A 9,741-nucleotide genomic window follows, 5' to 3' on the forward strand; every position below is an offset into this window, starting at 1 on the left:
TGTCGCTCTTGGATTTCCAGTAATAAAAAAAAAAAAAAAAAAAAAAAAAAAGAAAGAAAACAAAAAGAAAAAGAATTTATAAAGTACTACTGCGATCTCTGCGATCCGCGCAACTATTCACAAATTTGGTGTCGCGTATTGTGCCACCCGGGATCAGTTTGTTTTTCTTTTCTTTTTTTCAGTTGCGTTACAATACACGCCGCAGAATACCGGACTTGATCTGATTGTCGTTGAACCGGCTGTAAAGAAGCTCCGCAACGATGGCTAGTGTATCATATCAAATAGCAAACCTGCTGGAGAAGGTGATCAAGCATATAATATATAATAATAGCAATTAACAGAAAATCAAAATGTGATTCTATTATATCATTCGAACACACATCCGAAATGCAAATCACAATTTGCTTTGCTTTTGAGACACATAACCTCTTAGTATTTTTTTCTGAAGTTTACTAATTCAACGTAATCTCGTTTGCTGTAAAGTATGCGCTTATTTTAATAATTTTGCATCTTTCTTTTCTAATCGTACAGAAAATACAATGTTTTCTAAAATTTTTTTACATATACGTGATAATAACAAAAAGATCATTAGATGCATCTTAAGAGATATTGTCTCTCTTTGTTCATTTGACTTAAATTGCAAAGTAAAATTTCACAATTGTTATTTAAGTTTTCTTCGGCTTTATATTATAATCGTTAAATATTTAAATGAAAAGCATCGTTCAATATAAGTAGTGATAATATAACAAATTTATACGCTAAATCACGCAGTGATAAGAATATCGCATATGTATGTGAACTCTATACATACGAATACATATATACATATACATAAAATTAATAAATGTATATACATAAAATCTAAAGATTATCTGTAGCTTATAATATATACAGGAATTAATATTTAATCTATTTTCTTTTTGTTTATAATAGTTTATGATTTTTTTTAGATGACATCCAGCGATAAGGACTTTAGGTTTATGGCAACTAATGATTTGATGAGTGAATTACAAAAAGATAGTATAAAATTGGATGATGATTCTGAACGTAAAGTTGTAAAAATGCTACTCAAATTATTGGAGGACAAAAATGGAGAAGTACAGAATCTTGCTGTAAAATGGTAAATATTTTTGTTGAGATAAGGAAAACGTTATATTTAGGTTTTAGATTTGTAAATGTCTATTATATATTTTGTATGATTATAACTTTTTAGTTTGGGTCCGTTAGTAAATAAAGTAAAGGATTATCAAGTGGAAACAATTGTGGATGCTTTATGTAGTAACATGGTATCAGACAAGGAACAGTTACGAGATATCTCGAGCATTGGTTTGAAGACTGTTATTTCCGAGCTTCCTTTGGGTTGTAATGCACTAGTCGCTAATGTTTGTAGACGCATTACAGGAAAATTGAGCAGCGCTATTGAAAAGGTACGTTACATGTTTTTGAAGCGCAAAGTGTGTTACTCTTGCGACTATATAACAACAACAACAATAATAATACATCTTTATATGTAACACACTTTCAGCAAGAGGATGTATCCGTACAGCTTGAAGCTCTCGACATTGTGGCCGATTTATTGTGTCGATTCGGTGCTCTGTTAGTTACATTTCATTCTACAATTCTGACAGCATTATTGCCGCAGTTGTCCTCACCACGACAAGCGGTTCGAAAACGCACTATAGTAGCACTGAGTCACCTTCTGACATCCAGCAATAGTCAGTTATACAACCAATTACTGGATCATCTTCTCGAAGGTCTTCAAAAGCAAACATCAAAGAATATTATACGTACTTATATCCAGTGTATTGCTTCTATCTGGTTAGTAGCTGATGATTTTTTTGTCGTATCTAAATAATAAAGAAGACAAAGTATATTATTTATTTGAATTTGTTTTTATTTATTACAGCCGACAAGCGGGTCATAGATTTGGTGAACAAATAGAACGTGTTATGCCGCTAATCGTTCGATACAGTAACGAAGACGATGACGAATTGAGAGAATATTGTTTGCAAGCATTTGAATCTTTTGTTTATAGATGTCCGAAAGAAATTACACCACACATAAATAAAGTATAGAATTTGAGCATATATATATATATATATATTTGTTACTTCAAATATTTATTTTATACATAATATAAACATGAAATCTTTTTCTTATTTTTTAGATTATAGAGATTTGCTTAATATATATTACATACGATCCAAATTACAACTATGATGACGACAACAACGATTTTTCGGATGGAGAAGGTGTGGCAATGGAGGTGGAAGAAGACGGAGAAGAGGATGCCGAAGACGAGTATTCCGATGACGATGACATGAGTTGGAAAGTTCGCAGAGCAGCTGCAAAATGTCTAGAAGCTGTTGTATCTAGCAGAAGAGAGTTACTACCAGAACTGTATAAAGTAGTTTCACCTGCATTAATTGCCAGGTTTAAAGGTAAGTATATATATCCAAAAAAAGTTTATTTAGATCTAAAAACATAATTAAGTAAAACGTTCTGATAAAACTTTTTATATTTGCAGAAAGAGAAGAGAATGTTAAATCTGACATCTTCCATGCGTACATCGCTTTGCTGAGACAAACTAGACCAACTACTGGTGTGCCGCTCGATCCTGACGCAATGGAAGACGACGACGGACCTATTTCATTGCTACAACAACAAGTGCCGTTAATAGTAAAGGCGGTGCATCGTCAAATGAAGGAAAAAAGCATCAAGACGAGACAAGATTGTTTCTCTCTGCTGAAAGAATTGGTGCTCGTTTTACCTGGTGCTTTAACTAATCATATCCCAGCACTGATTCCTGGTATACAATATTCTTTAGGAGACAAGAACTCATCTTCCAACATGAAGATCGACACTTTAGCTTTTGTGCACACACTATTGGTTTCACATCAGCCAGAAGCGTTTCACGTTCACATGCCCGTTTTAGCACCTCCAATTATATTAGCTGTAGGAGATTCCTTCTACAAGATCGCCGCCGAAGCATTACTTGTATTGCAACAGCTTGTACAAGTTATCAGACCTCATGGTAAGCTCAATTCTATGTAATTTTTAAGTTTTTAAAAATTGTAAAATGTAAAAACCGTCTTTGTGATATTACAGACAAACCTTTCTATCGTGGCTTCACTTCGTTATCCAATGAAATATATCACTGCACTCTGATGAGGCTCAGAACGGCAGATATAGATCAGGAAGTAAAGGAAAGAGCCATTGCCTGCATGGGACAGATTCTTGCGCATTTTGGAGACACTCTGTCAGATAAATTGCATGTATGCCTACCTATCTTTCTGGACAGGTTGCGCAACGAGATAACTAGACTTACCACTGTCAAGGCTCTAACGTGTATAGCCTCGTCTCCGTTGAGAGTCGACTTAAAACCAATCATGGTAAAGTTTTTGAAACAGAGTTTTTTTTACTCGTTAAGGAATGTTGTGATTTTTCTCTGCAAGATATCATTTTTTTTCCTTGCAGGAAGAAGCAATACCTATTCTTGGATCTTTCTTAAGAAAAAATCAACGAGCTTTAAAACTTTCTTCCCTACCTCTGCTAGATACGTTGGTCTGCAATTATAGTTCAGCTTTGTATCCGGATCTTCTTGACAAAGTAATGGAACATTGCACACATTGATATATTTAACAACCGATGAGTTTTTCATTTACGTAATCAATTTTGATTTATTTGCGATCAGGTTACCATGGAGTTACCTGCGTTATTAAACGAATCAGACTTGCATATCGCACAGTTAACGCTGAATCTTCTCACTACTATTGCGAAATTGCATCCAGCTGCTTTAACCAGAGTTTCGGATCATATTCTACCAGAAATAATTGTATTGGTGAAATCGCCACTTCTTCAAGGTGGATTATTTTGTTTCGTTAAAAATTTCAATACGTCTACAACATTTATTCACATTGACTTTCCGTTAAACAGGTATTGCATTAAATTCGATGCTTGAGTTTTTCCAAGCTCTGGTTCAAGCGAATTTGCCTGGTCTTGGATATAACGAACTTCTCGACATGTTAGTACAACCGGTTAAGCAGTCTTCTTCACAACAAGTACTTCATAAACAAGCTTATCACTCTCTCGCCAAATGCGCTGCCGCACTGACAATTCCGTGGCCGCACGAAGCGCATTGTATCGTGCATCAGATGCTTCAGAACGATCTTCAAAATCCTACGGATCCCGCGCCACATATTTTCGCCTTATTAGTTATTGGAGAAATTGGAAGACACGTGTAAGACAACAAAAAATTTAATTTATTTATTTGTCACTTTTTAATTCTAAGAATGCGGCACTCATTGTTTAAGAAATTTATTATTTCCACAGAGACCTCAGTGGAATTAGTTCACTGAAACACACGATTATAAACTCATTTTCGTCACACTCGGAAGAGGTTAAATCCGCGGCCAGTTACACCTTGGGAAATATAGCGATTGGAAATCTTCCCGAATATCTGCCTTTTATACTTAACGAGATTGAGGCGCAACCAAAACGTCAATATTTGCTTTTGCATTCGTTGAAAGAGGTAAAAATCGATTTGAAACACATTGTAAAATTTATATAAATCTAAAATTTAGTTTTTAAAGTACTTTGCTTTCTTAAGATTATCACGAGTCAATCGGCCAGTCCATCCGGCGTGTCGCACTTGCAAAATTTCGTGCCTTCGATTTGGATGCTTTTGTATAGGCATTGCGAGTGCACGGAAGAAGGTACTCGTAATGTTGTGGCTGAGTGTCTCGGGAAGTTGACGCTGATAGATCCTGCCACTCTTTTGCCGAGATTACAAGAATCGCTCAAATCGTCATCCGCGCTCATGAGAACAACAACAGTTACAGCTGTTAAATTCACGATTTCCGATCAGGTATTTTACGATAACCGCAATAACAATGCATTACAAGTGTCTGATGACGCATTTAACGATTATATAAATTATTTATTGCAGCCACAACCAATCGATCCTATGTTGAAACAATGTATAGGTAACTTCTTGGTCGCTTTAGAGGATTCTGATCTTAACGTGCGGAGAGTAGCGTTGGTTGCATTTAATTCCGCAGCGCACAATAAACCTATGCTGATAAGAGATCTATTAGACGTAGTGTTGCCGCATCTTTACGCGGAAACCAAAATTAAGGTTAGCTGTATTTAAATCTGAATTAAACGGAGCCGAGTCTGAATCAGAATAAAATCGCACGTCCATATTGTCTATAGAGCTCTACAATAATATAATAAATGTTCGGCTTTATTCAGAAAGAGCTGATAAGGGAAGTTGAGATGGGTCCGTTCAAACACACAGTGGACGACGGATTAGATCTTCGTAAGGCTGCGTTTGAATGCATGTACACCTTGTTGGATTCGTGTCTCGACAGACTGGATGTTTTCGAGTTTCTAAATCACGTAGAAAGCGGTCTCCGAGATCATTATGACATCAAGATGTTAACCTACCTTATGACAGCGCGACTCGCGCAATTGTGTCCAACCGCAGTTTTGCAAAGTGAGTATTGCTCACGATTCACATATTACAATTGTTTATACCGATATTGATATTCAAATTGTTCTCATGTATGTTAGACAATTGGGAATGTATTTATTTAATTACATTTACTTTATTAGTATGTACACACACACTAATCTTAAATTTTAGTCCTTAAATGTTTATTACATTTATTATTGCAGGGTTGGAGAGATTGGTCGAACCACTGAAGAATACTTGCACCATGAAAGTAAAGGCAAACTCGGTGAAACAAGAATATGAGAAGCAAGATGAATTAAAGCGTTCCGCTCTAAGAGCTGTTGCGGCATTATTGACTATTCCCGATGCAGGTAAACAAAATTCTTGCAGAACTAGAAATGGAAATAATAAAAACTTATATTAATCAAGACTAATTAATATTTACACGATATAATTTGTATTTCAGATAAAAATCCATCATTGAGCGAATTTGTCGCTCAGATTAAGCTCGCGCCAGATCTGCAGCCACTCTTCGAGATAATACAAAAGGACTGCGCCGGCAGCAACATGAACGAAACAAACGCGATGGATCAAAGCTAAAAGTAATTAATTTCATTCTTTTTTGTATTTTATATAGATCGATATTGGGCAAGCGCATTCGTGATCATACTCTCTCTATAGTTTATTTCTATACATTTATTTTTTCATTATTATATACTCTCGACTCTTGAACGTAGCATATATGTGAATTATTGTAGCATGCAGTGTATAAATTTAAAATAAATTTCTCGGCAATAATCATTTTATCATTGTATATTATGCATTATTTTCTTTTTGTTTTTAGTAGACGAATCTCTGTGCGCGTATGCAATTATTTCGATAAACGGAATTCGATCATTCTCGACTGTTTGCATTTTGACGCAAGACAGAATTGGTAAAAAAAGAAAAAGAAAAAAAAAAAAACAACGCGAGGGAAAACGACGATCTCAGGACGCAGATGAAAAATAAAATCGCTTGTCATCTCTGAAACGCAAAAAAAAAAAAAAAAAAAAGCGTGCCGTTTAGAGCGCAATTCATACAATTTATGCATGTACATATTTGTAATGTCTCGTGTGCGTGACCCACTTAATCGCCGGCACTCGAAATAAATTTATCAACGAGACTTCTCGCGCACGCTTTCTCCTTGCGGGATTGTCTTTTATTAGCGTGCCGCCAGCGAAAAATATTAATTAACATCTATAGCCACTTAAATTGCAAGAGAGCACTATTATCCGCGATACATATAAAAAAGATTCAAAGATCGTCGAGACGATCAATGAAAACGATACTTTGTTGAGTTGGAGCAATGCGCGTGTAACTATAAATAGATAGTAATTGCAGACAATAACTTGCTCTCCATCGTTGACGGTGCCATCATGCTAAAACGTTTGCGGTCGACAGCCTCCACCACCGCTATGCAACAGCTGGCAGCTTGGCAGTGTCAAAAAACTGACAGATTGTCGCGTATTCAGAATATTCAGACAAATTTCTCCCAACTGTGTGTGCTTTAACACACACACACAGAGGGAGAACGATTTTAAGCTTCAAAAATTTTAATTGCGACATACAACAAAGCACTACGAAAATAGTTCAGTGATCATTGATTACGTAAATTATCATAAATTTCGCTTTTTTCTTTTTTTAAGTACTGTAGATTACTTATATTACAAGACCAATTTGAAACATTTGTTTGCGCGCTGTTACGTGCCGGATAGCGGCACGTAATAAGATAAAAAAAATATGCAAGATACTACTCTGTGAGGTGCTTTATTAAGGTGAGAGGTGGTGTTGCTCGTCTGAGCTGTGCGAACAAGAACTGAACTTGTCTTAAACTAAAAAACGTGCGAGCTATAGACCTTCGTTCCTAGGGCGTAATATTTGTCTTTTAGTGAGTCATAGATTTATGCAAACGAACAACGAAGGAATTTAGGGAGAGCGTTTGTAAGGAGAGGAAGTTCATCGGCCCGCGCGTATTTATTAGTTTATAATTTCGGCGGGTCGTATGTGTCAACGAAGGAAGTAGATAAAATCGTAAAACTTGAGCGGCGACAGGGATCGCGCGGACACGTAACAGCGCACATAAATCTCGCTAAGTCTAATATTAAGTCATTCTCGGATAAATATGACGTTTTGGCACGCTGCCAAAAGAGTGTCGCCGCATTCATCTTCGTTCGTAAAAAACATTACGTGCGCGACGAAATATATAGCGACGAAAAATTAAGATATAAATATTGTGCTTATAAAGGGTTATAGTCAAGACAAACATATGTCACGCAGTATAATATGTGCATTGTATTTTTTTAAGCAGATATTTTTATGTGTTTTCCTTTGAAATAAAACTGAGACCGTACGTCCGAATCTTGTTGCACGAAAACATTTGCATTTTTTTTTTTTTTATCATTTATATATCGAACTTAATTCTCTCATTTTTTTTTCTTTTCAAAGAGCCATTACCGTGTAAAGCGAGGCGCGTTTGATCGGCGTAAAACGCGCGTAGGTGCGAATTGTTATGCGTGCGCGCGCGCGCGTGTTAAGTGTCAATGCAACGCTCGAGTAACAACTATGCATCGCCGGCGTGCGTTAATCTCACACACACTTTTGCCTCGTTCTAAAAGTGTGCACGTATTCTCTCATCCGCGCGATTTATTTATTGCTTGTTTTCCAGCATCTCTCTGAGAATCTCTGTTTGCTTTTTCTCTCAGATAGAAAAGCAATTAGTGAATATAAACAACAGAGTAAATATCATTGACCGAGTTTAGCAATGACAAACTATCGTTATCAGTCGCGATAACTAACCGTATAAAGATCTATCGTAAAATTGTTGCACTTTTCTTATCATATTTCTTTTCCACATATAAAATTAATATAAATCTGTCGAGTGTTGTGTTGCGCGCGAGAGGATGCGACGGATATAAATTATCGCGAGATCCGTTATTCCGGTAAACAATGTGAGAGACACGTTTTCTACATAAACAAACGCTCATTTGTGACGCATCTATCGGACTTTATTTTGCCTTGATATTTTAGGGTAAATCAATAAGGAAAGAAAAAACAACGTGAATTTCGCTACCGGCGGGTCGAGGACCGAGTGTGCGAATTTTATTAATTTTAGCACGCGATGGGTATATGGCGTGACTCAGTTCAAGCGATTCGCAGATAAAAAAGCTTTTTCGGAGCAAAATGCCGCGGATATTATCAAGTTACATCGATCTCTCATCATTTCCCCGACCAAAAGCTATCAAAACTGAGATTTGTATCTCGGAATATATGTGCGACGCGTGTATGGAACGTTGCGTAATGCGTAACGAACGAGGCAATGCGGCTCTGTACTCCCGCGGGAGTAATTTAACAATAATTCTCATGATTGACACCGGAAAAGCCTTCACCAACTCTCACGCGAAAAACGTCTAAACCTCAAGAACACAATGGCACCTGAAATCGGGAATTCGGCGTAGCGCTACCCGTGTGTATTTTGAAACTAAAAAATAGTACCATGTTTTTTATACTTTCTTCTCAGACTCATCAAGCTTTTATTGTTGCGAGATTGTTTATAGTATGTTAAAAGTTATTTTATTATATAAACTCTGCTGTATATAACTTGTTATATCACAAAAAGTCGCACGCAAACACGCAACTCGACAGATATTTTACACGTAGAGAAATGAATATGAGAAGAAACGTGTATAGCCGCCGCATACAATCAATATTCGTATCAATTGACAATCAGAATTTGTTTACAACGCGCCAAATTAGGATGTAATGTAAAATATATATATATCTATATGTATTTTTTTCATTCTGATGCAACATGATAATTGGCGATAAATTATCGATATTTGTGAGTCATTTATTCGTCACATCTTCTACGAAACTTGTCGCGTTAGTTTTTTTTTTTTAAATAAATTTTGACTCACACGTGTCACTTTTTAATTTCTGATGAAATTAGTGAAACATATTTTTTTTTTTTTACCGTGCTCCGTTTGCGAAAGATATTTGCACGCGCAAAACCGCGACGAACAATTTATCACATTTGCAAAAAAGTATGCTCAAACTATTGACACTCGATCGTCAACGTTTTCTCACAATAATCTGCACGATCTGAATGGGGATCCATCACGTGTCATTTACATGCCGCTCGTGATTTTTTTCCGCTCATACACGACCGTCTTGTTTTACTTATTTGCGTAAATCGCCCGTTACGGCGCGTATTCTTTCTGCGTATAATTTTTTTTTTTTTTTTTTACATA

At 36.2% G+C, this 9,741-nt stretch overlaps 1 protein-coding gene across 3 annotated transcripts; it reads left to right on the top strand.

Moving 5' to 3' along the window:
- The first annotated feature begins 42 nt into the window (after positions 1 to 42).
- Positions 43 to 9,703, top strand: LOC109858855 (cullin-associated NEDD8-dissociated protein 1). Of its 3 annotated transcripts, none has more exons than XM_020436522.1 (18): positions 43 to 302; positions 951 to 1,120; positions 1,214 to 1,427; positions 1,526 to 1,818; positions 1,907 to 2,069; positions 2,168 to 2,441; positions 2,528 to 3,034; positions 3,109 to 3,392; positions 3,478 to 3,609; positions 3,695 to 3,863; positions 3,937 to 4,240; positions 4,333 to 4,531; positions 4,610 to 4,867; positions 4,949 to 5,137; positions 5,254 to 5,497; positions 5,680 to 5,826; positions 5,922 to 6,057; positions 6,303 to 9,703. In XM_020436522.1, exons 1-17 carry the CDS (start codon positions 261 to 263, stop codon positions 6,053 to 6,055), a joined length of 3,723 nt encoding a protein of 1,240 aa, XP_020292111.1. In that variant the 5' UTR covers positions 43 to 260; the 3' UTR covers positions 6,056 to 6,057; positions 6,303 to 9,703. The 3 variants fall into 3 exon arrangements, with proteins under 3 accessions (XP_020292111.1, XP_020292109.1, XP_020292110.1); XM_020436520.1 differs by having other exon boundaries at positions 6,300 to 9,702; XM_020436521.1 differs by lacking the exon at positions 6,303 to 9,703 and having other exon boundaries at positions 5,922 to 6,269.
- Positions 9,704 to 9,741: the final 38 nt, after the last annotated feature.

Source organism: Pseudomyrmex gracilis, unplaced genomic scaffold (assembly GCF_002006095.1).
Source record: "Pseudomyrmex gracilis isolate BER0280 unplaced genomic scaffold, ASM200609v1 scaffold_228, whole genome shotgun sequence".
NCBI classification, from domain to species: domain Eukaryota; kingdom Metazoa; phylum Arthropoda; class Insecta; order Hymenoptera; family Formicidae; genus Pseudomyrmex; species Pseudomyrmex gracilis.